Source organism: Salvelinus fontinalis, chromosome 28, assembly GCF_029448725.1.
Source record: "Salvelinus fontinalis isolate EN_2023a chromosome 28, ASM2944872v1, whole genome shotgun sequence".
NCBI classification, from domain to species: Eukaryota; Metazoa; Chordata; class Actinopteri; order Salmoniformes; family Salmonidae; genus Salvelinus; species Salvelinus fontinalis.
Genome location: NC_074692.1, coordinates 6,565,237 through 6,582,662, shown reverse-complemented (window position 1 = coordinate 6,582,662; position 17,426 = coordinate 6,565,237). Strand labels below are relative to the sequence as shown.

Sequence of the window (17,426 nt, the reverse complement as noted above, 5' to 3'; positions counted from 1 at the left end):
AATTTTAGAGAAATAAGCTTTTTGTGTGCATGTTAAATTACTGGATTATTTTATTTCAGCTCATGAAACATGGGACCAACATACATGTTCCGTTCATATTTCTGTTCAGTGAATGGTACATTTTTATTGATAAACTGGGTAAATCAAGATGTAGCCTAGGCCTATTCACTAAACATGTGAATGCATATTCAAACATGAGTGTGTGCATGCATTACGGAGCTTGTTTTGGCTGATTTCATGGGGCTACAGATGAAACAATTTGCAACTTGTTTTATTGGAGTGATCAACATTTAAATAGAAATTAGCTTAATTTATTTAGGGTAAAGTGACTTGCTGTATCATAATCAGTCACATTGACCCCAAAACACATGGAGTTTAATACAGTGCCGGAAAGAGGAGAACGTTAGCTTCCTTATGAGACCAACATGATCTCTCTACTCCAAATATCAAGCGAGTTACGTGCCATTCACAGGAGGTAGGTGGCACCTTCATTTGGGAGGATGGGCTCGAGGTAATGGCTGGAGCGGAATCATATCAAACACATGGTTTCTGTGCGTTTAAAGCCATTCCATTCACGCTGTTCTATCCATTATTATGATCCATCCTCCCCACGCAGCCTCCATTAGTGCTATTACATGCGGAATATCACCAAACCATGAAATCCATTGACATGACGTGCCCGTGTTCTTCTTCTTAAACACACAAAATTACATCTTGCTCTAACTAGCATCGTTGCTGTGCACAAATATGCATACACGATCACATGTATATATACACGTTTGTACACATACACGCAACAGATATATTGGCTACATTCACACACATACAGTATGTATGACAGAGAAACTCATACTGCACATGTTCACAACATATGTGTGAGGACTACATGAGGTGTGCACGCTTTCGTGGTGCATGTGCACATGCATGTGCAGACAAATGCGTGCACATCCCCCATCTAGTCCTCGCACATATCATGGTTGTGACCCTTACTTTTTCCATGTCAGAAATACATTCGGGGAGAAGGCTTGGTAGGATAAATAATTAGCGCGTTAAATAACATCTCTTTATAAAATACATGTCGCAGAATGTGTATAGGCTATACTCAAACAAATTGTTTCAGTCTGACATGTAGTTTACTCTGTGCCCGGGGACATCTGAAAAGAGCTAAAACATAGAAGAGGATGAGAGCTAAAAAGGGCCAGAGTAAGCTCTGGTCTCTCTAAGCAGCAACTAAAATGAGAAATGTTAAAAAAATATGTCCACACACATCCCCAGAGAGTAAGGACTGATATTCTTTTTGGATCCAATTTGTGTGGGAGTCTTTGCCGCTGGTCCACTGCCTTGAGCTGACGAACATTTGATACAATTCCAAGTATCAAGATTCAGGAAAACACCAAGTTCATGCATCAATATTTTGTACTTGTGCCACACAGAGGACTTGGTCTGAAATTGTGGGTAACACCCGGATGTCTGCCCTTTTAAATCCAGGGATCCATCCTGGGAGCGGCATCGCGTGGACATTGGCGAAGTTGTTGACATAGTGGACGATTCGCTGAATGTCCTCGTAGTGCAGCACCTGTTTGCTGGCGAGACGACCACCACACTACTTCTTCCTCGGAACCACACCATGTTCCTTGTAGAACTTTATCACTGCTGTCAGCTTATTTGTAGAAGTTCTGAAACCAGAAAATAAATGACTTAAAACATGCCTTTAATATGTGCTGAAAGGAACCATGTATTCTGAGCTCTTATTTCTATTCATGATACAGCCTACTACTCATTCTTCCTTAAGTACCTCATTAACACTGTTGCAGCTCCAATGATAACAGAAAACATCAAGTTGTATTACTCTATAAAGAAAACTTAAGTGTAGGAACTTGAATGTTTCTCTTCAGATTTGCTTGCCATCAAGAAAATATGATGTCCTCTGATGTTTCCTTTCTGTTTGTTTGCCCCTTTTAGAGCTGAACATTTTCTTGCAGAGGTTCTTGGAAAAAGCTACTTGTTTTTCCTCTGGAAAAGTAAGATAACAATATAATTCTTTAACATTCAGTCATCGCCATCTATTCTAGCCAATACATTTTCAAATATCAATAATTACCCATAACCTGCACTCATTCAAATGCATACGTGAACACACAAACAGTACACAGTTTTACTAGTATTGATATGAAGGTATTTGATCATGTTATTGATGGCATTTATGCATTTATGTAACCTGTCTTTAGGACAAATATAAGCACCCACCACACACACAGGTCGAATAAGTTACTGCAAATATTTGAAGGTCTCTCTCTCGGCTTTAATATGCTAGCTAGCTAGTCAGTCTATTTGTCTCATCACACACACAGTACAAATTACTCACTCACAGCAAACTAAACTTGACTAATAGTTGAATGTCAAGCACTTACCATTGGTGAGCTCATTAAAACTGGTCACGTCTCGACCATCTCCTCGGGGGTAAAAAGCAAATAGCAGGGCCTCCCTTCATTGGACTTGCAAGTGCACCTGAACTCACGAACCTTTTCAATTTCTTGTCCAGAATCACTGACATATTACTCCTCGACCGACTGAAGCACCGTAATTGAAAGATCCAACATTAACGGGTGGTCTTCCTCGGTTGCCTCCTCAAGGGGCTTGGCCTCAACGTCGGTGAGCTCGTCTGATTCGGTGTCTGTGCTGTCTGGAGTTGCTGATGGACACACTCTCTGGCTCAGGTGTCAAAATGTAGTCTGCAATAAGTTGACAGGCCTGATCGACTGAAACAGCTCCCAGCACAATATTACTATTTCTTGCGAATCCATTGATGCAGTATAAATCTAAGCTCGCTAGCTAAGGTGTAGGCAGTAGTAACAGTGTGACTATGCATGATGGTTTTTTGACAGATCTTAAGAAACAGTGTAGCCTGAGGTAAAGTTTTTGTTTTACTGCGGATAATACACTACTGTAAGAAAATAATACAATTGAATAGCCTATTGCAGCTTCATTCAAAATATATAGTGTTTTTCAATGCAGGATAATTTTTGTTGGTACCCTTCCCCAGATCGGTGCCTCGACACAATCCTGTCTCAGAGCTCTACGGACAATTCCTTCAACCTCATGGCTTGGTTTTTGCTTTGACATGCACTGTCAACTGTGGGACCTTATATAGACAGGTGTGTGCCTTTCCAAATCATGTCCAATCAATTGAATTTACTACAGGTGGAATCCAATCAAGTTGTAGAAACATCTCAGGGATGATCAATGGGAACAGGATGCACCTGAACTCAATTGAGTGTCATAGCAAAGGGTCTGAATACTTATGTAAATAAGGTATTTTTTATTTATTTTTTACTTGCAAAAATGTCTAAACCTGTTTTCGCTTTGTCATTATGGGGTAGTATGTGTAAAAAAAAAAACTAAAAAAAAATTCATACATTTTAGAATAACATAACAAAAATGGAGTCAATACTTTCCAAATGCACTGTATGAAGGGCCTACATGTATCAACTGTCACAGTGAATGCTTTTGCTTATACGTTTTGTACGAATTCATTGAACATGCCAAATGCATCGTAAAAAAAGGGCCTATTTAATGCAACCCTTGCTGTTAATAGATCGCAAAGCAGCATAAAACTGAGCTAAACAATTGGAAATGACAAGTTCACTTTCTCATTCATAGCCTAACAATGCATATCAAGTGCAAGTGCGCTGTTTAGCTCACACCTGAAGGCTGGGGGGCATTTAGGACGTCTTTTAATGCGGAACGCCAAAATATCCTAATGATTATGATCACACTTCCTCAATTCAAATATTATCGCGACACTTTCATCATAACTGTCAATTTATTGAAAAATAGTTTGGAAAAAAACGAATCCCGTCAGAATTGTACTTTGGAATAACTCTTGGCATTCTCTCAACCAGCTTCACCTGGAATGCTTTAAAACAGTCTTGAAGAAGTTCCCACATATGCTGAGAACTTATTGGCTGCGTTTCCTTCACTCTGCAGTCTGACTCATCCCAAACCATCTCCATTAGGTTGAGGTCGGGGGATTGAGGAGGCCAGGGCATCTAATGCAGCACTCGATCACTCTCCTTCTTGGTCAAATAGCCCTTACACAGCCTGGAGGTGTGTTGGGTCATTGTCCTGTTGAAAAACAAATGATAGTCCCACTAAGCGCAAACCAGATGGGATGGCATATCGCAGCAGAATGCTGTGGTAGCCATGCTGGTTAAGTGTGCCTTGAATTCTAAATAAATCACTGACAGTGTCACCAGCAAAGCACCCCCACACCACCTCCTCCATGCTTCACGGTGGGAAATACACATGCGGAGTAGAGGTCGACCGATTAATCGGAATTGCCGATTAATCGGGGCCGATTTCAAGTTTTCGTAACAATCGGAAATCGGTATTTTTGGGCGCCGATTTGCCAAGGTTTTTTTTTTTTTTTTACACCTTTATTTAATCTTTATTTAACTAGGCAAGTCAGTTAAGAACACATTCTTATTTTCAATGACGGCCTAGGAAAAACGAGGCAGAACGACAGCTCGGGGGATCCAATCTTGCATTGATTACATTGCACTCCACGAGGAGCCTGCCTGTTAGCGAATGCAGTAAGCTAAGGTAAGTTGCTAGCTAGCATTAAACTTCTCATAAAAAACAATCAATCAATGACTGTCATTGCTCCAATGTGTACTTAACCATAAACATCAATGCCTTTTTTTAAATCAATACACAAGTATATATTTTTAAACCTGCATATTTAGCTAAAACAAATCCAGGGTTAGCGGTCCTGCTGCTGGGTTGTTGCCCTCCTACGGCCTCCTCCACGTCTCCTGATGTACTGGCCTGTCTCCTGGTAGCGCCTCCATGCTCTGGACACTACGCTGACAGACACAGCAAACCTTTTTTCCACAGCTCGCATTGATGTGCCATCCTGGATGAACTGCACTACCTGAGCCACTTGTGTGGGTTGTAGACTCCGTCTCATGCTACCACTAGAGTGAAAGCACCGCCAGCATTCAAAAGTGACCAAAACAACATCAGCCAGGAAGCATAGGAACTGAGAAGTGGTCTGTGGTCACCACCTGCAGAACCATTCCTTTATTCGGGGTGTCTTGCTAATTGCCTATAATTTCCACCTTTTGTCTATTCCATTTGCACAACAGCATGTGAAATTTATTGTCAATCAGTGTTGCTTCCTAAGAGGACGGTTTGATTTCACAGAAGTGTGATTGACTTGGAGTTTCATTGTGTTGTTTAAGTGTTCCCTTTATTTTTTTGAGCAGTGTATTTAGCCAATATTGATCAGAGTTACCTTGTCCTATGGATATCTACACAGTTATAAAATTGGCACGGTGATGTAAGCCTACACGAAACACAGACCTTATTTTAAGTGAATCTAAAAATATCCTATGGAATAAAGGAAGGAACCGCTTTTCAGATTTTGCTAGGTGTCATGGGAATTATGACTCGCACTTTGGTTGTAAATTCTTACCATGCCCATTATTAAAATAGGATTTCCTGCATATAGAAATTAAAGTTTTTGTTTTCAACATTCATCACAGGTAACTTAAACTCTATTTTTATTCAAACAGTTGAGAGTATTTGTCTCCTAAGCAAACTCTTCAATATCATTGTCACTTCAGAGCTGTGTGCGTGTGTGTATTTATGTATTATATTAAGTTAAAATAAGTGTTCATTGTTCATTCAGTATTGTTGCAATTGTCATTATTACAAAAATGTATGTGTATTTAAAAAAAAAAAATGTATATATATATATATATATATATATATATATATATATATATATATATATATATATAAATAAATAAATAAATAAATAAATAAATAAATAAATAAATCGGCCGATTAATCGGTTTCGGCTTTTTTTGTCCTCCAATAATCGGTATCGGTATCGGCATTGAAAAATCATAATCGGTCGACCTCTAATGCGGAGATCATCCGTTCACCTACTCTGCATCTCACAAAGACACAGCGGTTGAAAATGTCAAATTTCCACCAGTCTGATGATGTCCATTGCTCGTGTTTCTTGGCCAAAGCAAGTCTCTTCTTCTTATTGGTGTCCTTTAGTAGTGGTTTCTTTGCAGCAATTAAACCATGAAGGCCTGATTCACACAGTCTCCTCTGAACAGTTGATGTGCTTGTTACTTGAATTCTGTGAAGCATTTATTTGGACTGCAATCTGGCATACAGTTAACTCTAATGAATTTATCCTCTGCAGCAGAGGTAACTCTGGGTCTTCCTTTCCTGTGGCGGTCCTCATGAGAGCCAGTTTCATCATAGCGCTTGATGGTTTTTGCGAATGCACTTGAAGAAACTTTCAAAGTTGTTGACATTTTCCAGATTCAGACATTAAAGTCAGCCAAAGTAATGATGGACTGTCATTTCTCTGCTTATTTGAGCTGTTCTTGACATAATATTTGGTAAAAGACTATCTTCTGTATACCACCCCTACCTAACACAACTGATTGGAATTTCTTAATGCGTTTGAGACAATGAACTTAAGGCATACCTGTTAATTGAAATACATTCCAGGTGACTACCTCATGAAGCTGGTTTAGAGAATGCCAAGAGTGTGTAAAGTTGTCATCAAGGCAAAGGGTGCCTACTTTGAAAAATCTCCTAAAATATATTTAACACTATTGCTTACTATATAATTCCATGTGTTATTTCATAGTTTGTCTACACTAATATTCTACAATGTAGAAAATAGTAAAAATACATTTAAACCCTGGAATGAGTAGGTTTGTCCTAAATTTTGACTGGTACTGTACATATCCAAACCAGAAGCCATGGATTACAGGCATAATCTGCACCGAGCTAAAGGCTAGAGCGGCGGCTTTCAAGGAGCGGGACACTAGTCTGGACGCTTATAAGAAATCCCGCTATGCCCTCAGACGAACCATGAAACAGGCAAAGCGTCAATACAGGACTAAGATTGAATCATACTACACCGGCTCTGACGCTCGTCGGGTGTGGCAGGGTTTACGGACTATGAAGGGAAACTCAGCCGCGAGCTGCCCAGTGATGCACGCTTACCTTTTATGCTCGCTTCAAGGCAAGCAACACTAAAGCACACGAGAGCACCAGCTGTTCCGGATGACTGTGTGTTCACGCTCGCCGTAGCCGATGTGAGCAAGACCTTTAAACAAGTCAACATTCACAAGGCCGTGGGGCCAGACGGATTACCAGGGCGTGTACTCAGTGCATGCGCGTACCAACTGGCTAGTGTCTTCACTGACGTTTTCAACCTCTCCCTGACCGAGTCTAATAACTACATGTTGCAAGCAGACCACCATAGTCCCTGTGCCAAATAATGCGAAGGTAACCTGCCTAAATGACTTCCGCCCCGTAGCACTGGGCTGGTCATGGCTCACATCAACACCTTCATCCCGGAAACCTTAGACCCACTCCAATTCCCAACAGATCCACAGATGACGCAATCTCAATTGCACTCAACACTGACCTTTCCCACCTGGACAAAAGGAACACCTATGTGAGAATGCTGTTCATTGACTACAGCTCAGCGTTCAACACCATAGTGCCCACAAAGCTCCTCACTAAGCTAAGGACCCTGGGACTAAACACCTCCCTCTGCAACTGGATCCCGGACTTCCTGACGGGCCGCCCCCATGTGTTAAGGGTAGGCAACAACACTTCTGCCACGCTGATCCTCAACACCGGGGCCCCTCAGGGGTGCATGCTTAGTCCCCTCCTGTACTCCCTGTTCACCCACGACTTCAGGGCCAAACACGACTCCAACACCATCCTTAAGTTTGCTGATGACAACAGTGGTAGGCCCGATCACCGACAGCGATGAGACAGCCTATAGGTAGGAGGTCAGAGGCCTGGCATTGTGGTGCCAGGACAACAACCTCTCCCTCAATGTGAACAAGACAAAGGAGCTGATCGTGGACTACAGGAAAAGGAGGGCCGAACAGGCCCCCATTAACATCGACAGGGCTGTAGTGGAGCGGGTTGAGAGTTTCAAGTTCCTTGGTGTCCACATCACCCTCAGGAGATTGAAAAGATTTGCCATGGGTCCCCAGATCCTCAAAAAGTTCTACAGCTGCAGTATCGAGCGCATCCTGACCGGTCGAGAGCATCCTGATCGGTTGCGTCACCACCTGTTATGGTAACTGCCATCCAGGACCAATATACTAGGCGGTGTCAGAAAAAAGTATCCTAAACTAAATATAAGTGTTGATATTAGTTTGACAGGGGTCTTCAACATTCTTATGTTTATGTATTTAAAATACCTTAAAGACTTTCTGGTAGATGTTTTCTAAGAATCCTTTTCCAACTGTTTGACAAGAATGCCTTAATATTATAAAAAAAAAATTTTTTTAAATAACTCTTAGCTTTTATTTGACACCCACTTTGACATGCTCCTAGAAACTTCACGTTGGTGCTCATGGGTCCTTTTACATAGAGCCCGACCAATATATAGGTTCATCAATATTATCGGCTGATATTGGCTTTTTAGTGCTATATCGGCATTGGCCGATAATTCCACCAATGGCCGATATTCAATTAATAGGAAGAAAAAGCTACACATTTTTTCCCGCGAAACTGCACATCACCATCTTCTATCTTTTGTAGCACCAATGTAAGGGTTTATGGCAGGTGAAACAGTGTTGCAGTAGTCTAGTGTGTGGTGCGGGAATAATGACAAGCGACCCTGGGGAACTTTGCGTTCACGTTGCCTTAAAGGGAACCGGACTAAGGAATTAAAGCGAACCGAACTCAGACCATCTCTTGAGATGGTCTCCATTCGGTTCGCTTCGGGGGCTCTTTTGAGGGGTCTGAGTCCCTTTGGAGTGTTCACACTGCACAAAAATGTAAGCAAACAGCACTGAGTTCACAAAAACTGTCAAAGGGACCAAGTGTGAAAACACCCTTAGGCTCAAATTGTGTTTGTTGATTCTTGCAAATAATTCTACTTCACTGGCTAGCTGAGGGTTTCTCAACTCCGTGATGTAGTTACAACACATCAATGGAGTTGAGTGGTAGACAAGTGTGTGGACTGTATCTCCGATTACGTCGAGTCGGTGTCAGTCGATACTTCTAAAAATATTAATTCTACCTATGATTGTCCTCTGTAGCTGTGCGCCTTTGTTTGCTGAAATCTATATCTTTTTTTATAAACCATTAATCAAATACAACCACCGACTGTTTCCCCACATCGACTGACAGCGACTCGATGTGGTCGGAGGTACACTCCGCCCACAGTCGTTGCAACCCAACTGCAGCGAGATGTAGAGTAGAGCTCTTCACGAATCCCCCTGTATATGAATACCCGAGACCCAATCCTGGACCGGAGCGGATCCAGAATTCTAAATAATTTCACAGGTCTGGGTTGGATTTGATATGATCGTCACGGGTCTAAGGTATGTGTAATTTTGACTGACTTGTCCGGCAGGATCTGAACGTGACTGCTGCAGTAGAGAGCAAGAGAGAAATGGTATCATTTATGCTGCTGCTCTTGCTTTTTACAAGATTGGAGCGTGTAGCTTGTTGTTGGCCAAGCCATGAGTCATCAAAGCGGCAATAGGCTATGGTCATAGAGCCTCGCTCCGTGTGTTGCAAAAGTTAGGAGATATCTAATCAATGGAAGATGGAATTAAATTGACGAAATTATAAGTTAAAGGAGAAGGATAAGCTACAATTACCAAGAGCCAACAGGTAGGCTGCTAGTTATTATTCTGAATGGAGTTATTTGTAACTCTAGGATTAGAAAGTGCATGCACTGCAGCCTCAGTTAGCCTACCTAGCTAACTTCTCACGGTTTGATCCAGTCAAGACAGATACTACGTAATCATACGGTGATAAATAATCTAGCTATGGCAGATATTAGCCTACTATAGCGCGAGTCGGCTTGGTTGGTTGCTGTCTCATCTCTCGCTTCCTCCTCCCCGTGTCACTCGCTCACAGTAAGGCCCCTCCCTGCCTACTAGAGCGGCACCTCTCTCTCTCCCTCCATCCTCTCCCTTTAATAAAAAAATAAAACAATTCTGCTGCTTCCCTCACTCGAATCAGATCTGAACGGGTCTGGATCCGACCAGGTCTAGTTGTCTTCAGGTCCATTTCGGAACGGTTCCAACTTAGAATTGTGATGAGGCATATCTGGGGAAGGGTATACAACAATATCTAGAGTGTTGAACATTTCCAAGAGCACAGTGTTCTGCATCATTGAAAAATTGAAAAAATATGTCACTACCCAGACTCTGCCTAGAGCTAGCCATCTAACCAAACTGAACAACCTGGCAAAAAGGACCTTGATCAGGGAGGTGACCAAGAACCCGACCACTCTGACAGAACTACAGAGTTCCTTGGCTGAGATGGGAGAACCTGATAGAAGGACAACAGTCTCTACAGCACTTCACCAATCTGGGCTTTATGGGAGAATGGCCAGATAGAAGTCACTCCTGAGAAAAAGGCATGACAGCACACCTAGAGTTTACAAAAAGGCATGTGAAAGACAGGGCATAAGGTAAAAGATATATACAATATATATATGGAAGTATATACACTGCTCAAAAAAATAAAGGGAACACTTAAACAACACAATGAAACTCTGAGTCATTCACACTTCTGTGAAATCAAACTGTCCACTTAGGAAGCAACACTGATTGATAATACATTTCACATGCTGTTGTGCAAATGGAATAGACAAAAGGTGGAAATGATAGGCAATTAGCAAGACACCCCCAAAAAAGGAGTGATTCTGCAGGTGACCACAGACCACTTCTCAGTTCCTATGCTTCCTGGCTGATGTTTTGGTCACTTTTGAATGCTGGCGGTGCTCTCACTCTAGTGGTAGCATGAGATGGAGTCTACAACCCACACAAGTGGCTCAGGTAGTGCAGTTCATCCAGGATGGCACATCAATGCGAGCTGTGGCAAAAAGGTTTGCTGTGTCTGTCAGCGTAGTGTCCAGAGCATGGAGGCGCTACCAGGAGACAGGCCAGTACATCAGGAGACGTGGAGGAGGCCGTAGGAGGGCAACAACCCAGCAGCAGGACCGTTACCTCCGCCTTTGTGCAAGGAGGTGCACTGCCAGAGCCCTGCAAAATGACCTCCAGCAGGCCACAAATGTGCATGTGTCAGCATATGGTCTCACAAGGGGTCTGAGGATCTCATCTCGGTACAAATTGGCAGTCAGGCTACCTCTGGCGAGCACATGGAGGGCTGTGCGGCCCCACAAAGAAATGCCACCCCACACCATGACTGACCCATCGCCAAACCGGTCATGCTGGAGGATGTTGCAAGCAGCAGAACGTACTCCACGGCGTCTCCAGACTCTGTCACATGTGCTCAGTGTGAACCTGCTTTCATCTGTGAAGAGCACAGGGCGCCAGTGGCGAATTTGCCAATCTTGGTGTTCTCTGGCAAATGCCAAACGTCCTGCACGGTGTTGGGCTGTAAGCACAACCCCCACCTGTGGACGTCGGGCCCTCATACCACCCTCATGGAGTCTGTTTCTGACCGTTTGAGCAGACACATGCACATTTGTGGCCTGCTGGAGGTCATTTTGCAGGGCGCTGGCAGTGCACCTCCTTGCACAAAGGCGGAGGTAGCGGTCCTGCTGCTGGGTTGTTGCCCTCCTACGGCCTCCTTCACGTCTCCTGATGTACTGGCCTGTCTCCTGGTAGCGCCTCCATGCTCTGGACACTACGCTGACAGACACAGCAAACCTTTTTGCCACAGCTCGCATTGATGTGCCATTCTGGATGAACTGCACTACCTGAGCCACTTGTGTGGGTTGTAGACTCCGTCTCATGCTACCACTAGAGTGAGAGCACCGCCAGCATTCAAAAGTGACCAAAACATCAGCCAGGAAGCATAGGAACTGAGAAGTGGTCTGTGGTCACCACCTGCAGAATCACTCCTTTTTTGGGGGTGTCTTGCTAATTGCCTATAATTTCCACCTTTTGTCTATTCCATTTGCACAACAGCATGTGAAATTTATTGTCAATCAGTGTTGCTTCCTAAGTGGACAGTTTGATTTCACAGAAGTGTGATTGACTTGGAGTTACATTGTGTTGTTTAAGTGTTCCCTTTATTTTTTTGAGCAGTGTATATATATTTATTTATATATATTTCCATATATACAAATATGTAAAATATTTCACAAGAAGCAACCTAATGTCAAACTCTTCAGTAATTTAGTTTGATGAGACAAATTTAACTCTGACCTGAATGCAAAGCCCATCTAATACCCTCCCTACCGTGAAGCACGGTGGTGGCAGTATTATGCTATGGGGATGCTTTTCTTTGTTAGGGACTGGGATAGGTAACAATGTCTGGAGCCAAATACAGGCAAATCCTTGGTGAGAAACTGCTTCTGAGTGCAAACGACCTTAGACTGGGGCAAATATGTACATTCCAACAGGGCAATGCCCCCAAGCACACAGCCAAAGCAAGGCTGGAATGGCTTCAGAACAAGAATGTGTAAATCCTTGAGAGGCCCAGCCAAAGCCCAGACTTGAATCTCACTGAAAATATGTGGAAAGACTTGAAGATTGCTGTTTACCGCCACTCCCCATCTAACTTAAGAGGTTGAGAAAATGTGCAAGGAAGAATGGGAGAAAAACCCCATATCCAGATATGCAAAGCTTATACAGACATACTCAAGACGACTCAAAACTGTAAAGGTGCTTCTACAAAGTATTGACTCAGGGGTGTGAATACTTATTTAAATGAGATCTCTATTTCGTTCAATACATTTGCTAAAATGTCTAAACATGTTTTCACTTTGTCGTTATGGAGTATTGTGTGTAGATGGGGGAGAAATGATTTTGAATACATTTTGAATTCAGGCTGTAACACAAAGTGTGGAATAAGGCAGGCGCTAGCTAGGTGGTCCACTGATTATACTGAGCTCCAACGTTACTGTACTTACATTGCCATGCACGACAGCGTGTTCTCCGTGGAGGATAGCTTTCCCAGGTGCAGACATGATACATTCCTTGATTTGCATTCTGATAGCCGGCTACGTTTTGCTACAGAGCATTTGCTAAGTAAATTATTAGTTGTTAGCAAGGTAACTAGCTAGTTAGCCTCCAGACAATTCGCCAAGAAAACGTTCTCTAGCTATTATTAGTAATACCTCAACCACTCCGAATGATGAGGGGTCGTCTATACACAATCCCGATGTATTTTTTAAAATGGATAAAACGTCAGTATGAAGCTGTTGCCACTTAAATAGCTTGCTACCGGGAATAATATTGGAAACATCATGCGACAGTGAAATGTCAACACAACGCACGCAGCCAACGGGCCATATCTCTGCTTCATGTCCAATCAGCGCTAGAGGTGAGATGTACAAATCTTTTGCAAGCCAATCAACATCCTACTCTCTCCCTCGTGCCATTGGTCGTGCGACAATATGTCCATCCCAGTCACATACGGATACCACCGATGAACAAGAGGCACAACGCGCGTTTTTATTTTATGTAAACATGGCTTCAATGATTACCAAACCATCTCACCTACGTTGTATCCTAACAAGTACTGGCAAATGTTTAGCTGTGAATTGGACAAAGACATCATTTGGATCAGAAAGAAGGTAGCTGTATGGACCATCGCTTCTTATACAAATATTTTATCTTGTTTGGTAGCTAGCTAGCTATGTGCCACAGTTATGACACAGTTAGCTACACATCAGTGGAGGCTGATGGGAAGAGCTATAGGAGGACGGGTTCCATTAATGGATGGAATTGGATAAATGGAACGGAGTCAAACATGTGGTTTGCATATGTTTGATACCCTTAATTTATTCTATAACAGCCATTACAGTGAGCCTGTCCTCCTATAGCTCCTCCTATCAGCCTCCTCTGCTACACATATAACGTTAGTACTAGTCATACAGGTAGTGCAAGAGAATGGGATAAGAAACGCACCTGAAATTGCTGTAGATGACGGCTAACTATGCTAGCCAATAATATTGCCTACAGACAGACAGCTGAAATTATCTTGCCTGCACTGGTAGCCAAGCTAGCATAAAGCTCTTGATTATATTTTTCTCCTGTAAAGTTATGCCTCCAAAACCGATGGAGAAAGCAGGATCGCCAAAATATACACTAAAACTGGTGATAAAGGTGAGTATGCAAGCAAGTCATTGCACATCATATGGTGATTTCAACAAGGAACGTTTTGTTTATCGTCTTCCTGTCATTGCCAAAGGTTTCTCTAGCACTTACACTGGAGAGCGAAGACCCAAGGAAGATCATGTGTTTGAAGCATTGGGAGCAACGGATGAGTTGTCATCAGCGATAGGGTAATATGATGTCCATTCCTTCTATTGGGTATTATGCTTGGTTCCCCCTTACTGAATTTATTCACCGTTTTGTGTTGTCTTCTACAGCTTGGCCAGAGAGTTTTGTATCGACAAAGGCCATACATTCACAGATCAGCTGGACAAGGTCTGAGTTGTAACTTTTTCAGTTCATTTTGGGAGAGTAATGATGAACGTTGTCTTTTACTCAATGTTTACCCTTCTAACCCCACACAGATTCAGTGTGTCTTACAAGATGTGGGATCCAACATTGCCACACCTCAGTCATCTGCACGAGAAATTCATATAAGTAGATGGCTTTGTGTAAATTATTTTGAAGAATCATTCCACACAGCTTACCCCAGTCAATGGTTTTATCATTGTCCTATGTTCTCTCACTCTTGCCAACAGAAAAAACAAAGTTCAGTTCCCAACCAGTGGCAGACCTTGAAAGCTGGATTGATGAGTTCACAGAGAAGCTTCCACCACTGACAAACTTCATATTACCTGTAAGCACTCACACACTGGATGAACCTTTTAGAAAACGGAAATGTTATTTATAATGTGACATGGAATTGTGAGAGGCTTAGGGGTTCATATTCAAAATACATGAGCTAACAATACTTTCAAGGTAAAATAGCATTAGGCAGATGAGGTACTGTAATTGTATTTGTGAATCCATGTGTAAAGCAACTCAATGCATGTGTATGGACTTGTACTACAAGTGTACAAATGTATAAAAAAGAAAAATCACATTTACATAAGTATTCAGACCATTTAGTCAATACTTTGTTGAAGCACCTTTGGCAGCTATTACAGCCTCGAGTCTTCTTCAGTGTGACGCTACAAGCTTCGCACACCGGGTATTTTGGGAGTTTATCCCATTCTTCTCTGCAGATCCTCTTAAGCTGCAGATCGGTGTGATGGGGAGCGTCGCTGCACAACTATTTTCAGGTCTCCAGAGATGTTTCGATCGGGTTCAAGTCCGGGCTCTGGCTCGGCCACTCAAGAACATTAAGACTTGTCCCGAAGCCATTCCCGAGTTGTCTTGGCTGTGTGCTTAGGGTCGTTGTCCTGTTGCAAGGTGAACCTTCGCCCCAGTCTGAGCTCCCTGGAGCAGGTTTTCATCTGTACTTTGCTCCGTTCATATTTCCCTCGATCCTGACTAGTCTTCCAGTCCCTGCCACTGAAAAACAACCCCACAGTATGATGCTGCCACCACCATGCTTCACTGTAGGGATGATGCCAGGTTTCTTCCAGACGTGACATTTGGCACTCAGGCCAAAGAGTTCAAACTTGGTTTCGTCAGACCAGAGAATCTTGTTTCTCATGGTCTTAGTCGTTTAGGTGCCTTTGGGCAAACTCCAAGCTTGCCGTCATGTGCCTTTTGCTGAGGAGTGGCTTCTGTCTGGTCACTCTACCATAAAGGCCTAATTGGTGGAGTGCTGCATAGATGGTGGTCCTTCTGGAAGGTTCTCCCATCTCCACAGAGGAACTCTGGAGCTCGGTCAGGGTTTTTGGTCACCTCCCTGACCAAGGCCCTTCTCCCCCGATTGTTCAGTTTGACCGGGCGGCCAGCTCTAGGAGAGTCTTGGTGGCTCCAAACTTCTTAGATTTAAGAATGATTGAGGCCACTGTGTTCTTGGGGGCCTTCAATTCTGCAGACATTTTTTGGTACCCTTCCCCAGATCTGTGCCTCGATAACAATCCTGTCTCGGAGCTCTACAGACAATTCCTTCGACCTCATAGCTTTTTTCACAACTGTGGGACCTTATATAGACGTGTGTGCCTTTCCAAATCATGTTCAATCAATTGGGTTTACTACATGTGGACTCCAATCAAGTTATAGAAACATCAAGGATGATCAATGGAAACAGGATGCACCTGAGCTCAATTTTGAGTCTCATAGTGAAGGTTCTGAATACTTATGTAAATAAGGAATGTTTTTTTTTATTGTAATACATTTGCAAAAATTTCAAAACCTGTTTTTGCGTCATCAGTATGGGGTATTTTGTGTACATTGAGGAAATAATTTCATACCTTTTTAGAATAAGGCTGTAATGTAACAATGTGTAAAAAGTCAAGGGGTCTGAATACTTTCCAAATGCACTGTAGTACAAGTCCATACACATGCATTGAGTTGCTTTACACATGGATTCACAAATCACAGTACCTCATCTGCCTAATGCTGTTTTACCTTGAAAGTATTGTCAAGGGGTCTGAATACTTTCTGAATGCACTGTATATATTGGTGTTATTCATAAGGTCCCTTTTGTGGGTGAATACATTGTCTATGCATATTGGTTTGATGTGTTTTATCTGAACTTCTCTGTCCGGTTAGTCTGGAGGAAAGAGCAGTGCGGCCCTCCACATAGCACGGACAGTGTGTCGCCGAGCAGAACGCAGGTGAGTTCCAACGAATCATACGGTTGTTTAGACCCAACACTGTATAACATTGTGATCCTGAACAAAGCCCCAGAAACAGCCATAACACTTATTGTCTTATCTTTCCAGTGTTTCCCCTATTGTGCGGTCAGGTGAGGCCGATCCTGATGTTGCCAAATATTTGAACAGGTATAAATGTGCAGATGTATTATCATGCGTTTTAAGGAAGTGGTGTACTCTTGTTGATAATTATTTACCTCGCCTCTTCCCATAGATTGAGCGACTACCTGTTCACAGTGGCCAGGTACACAGCCATGAAAGAAGGCAACGAGGAGACGATCTACAAGAGACCTGAGTGACACACGTCTACACGTGAAAGAACAAACCGGGGACCTTTGTGGAACAACCTTTGTTCTGCTTCTAGGTTGAATTAATCAAATCATCGGCATTGTTTTATGTGAAAGACAGTTCGATGGGTCCAAGTTTAAATACTGTATCTCGTGATGGAACTTTTCCTACATTTCAAATAAAGACTTGAATCCAAATTCGACTTCGCTAGAGGCAAAATCTAAATGTACTGACACTTTACTTTTAATGTCATGTGGTACACTTTTTAAATTGATGCAACAACCATTTTTGAACAGGATACTATAAAATTAAGTTTAAATTTGTAATGAAGCGCACAAGTTATAATCCTGTATTGTATATGAAGCACAGGTTGTATCACAAGAAGCTTTAATTACAATTTCTTTATCAAGTA

General features: G+C 42.5%; 2 protein-coding genes across 3 annotated transcripts in view; one reads left to right on the top strand and one right to left on the bottom strand.

Annotated features, from left to right (window-relative positions):
* LOC129826013 (mevalonate kinase-like) overlaps nt 1–13,298 on the bottom strand; it is a 28,255-nt gene extending 14,957 nt beyond the window's left edge. Inside the window, exons 1-2 of one of the 2 annotated variants that reach the window (XM_055886266.1) lie at nt 12,908–12,994; nt 3,909–4,125 (exon numbers count right to left, since the gene is read on the bottom strand). In XM_055886266.1, the coding sequence (XP_055742241.1) occupies nt 3,909–4,049 (141 nt within the window). In that variant the 5' untranslated portion in view covers nt 4,050–4,125; nt 12,908–12,994. Of the gene's footprint in view, nt 1–3,908; nt 4,126–12,907 lie in introns of both variants that reach the window. The other variant, XM_055886267.1, reaches the window with a different exon arrangement.
* A 111-nt stretch (nt 13,299–13,409) lies between these two features.
* Nucleotides 13,410–17,426, top strand: mmab (metabolism of cobalamin associated B). Its single transcript, XM_055886268.1, has 9 exons — nt 13,410–13,573; nt 14,041–14,105; nt 14,191–14,284; nt 14,372–14,429; nt 14,519–14,591; nt 14,693–14,790; nt 16,623–16,687; nt 16,796–16,855; nt 16,941–17,426. The coding sequence occupies exons 1-9, from the start codon at nt 13,467–13,469 to the stop codon at nt 17,023–17,025; spliced, it is 705 nt and encodes a 234-aa protein (XP_055742243.1). The 5' UTR covers nt 13,410–13,466; the 3' UTR covers nt 17,026–17,426.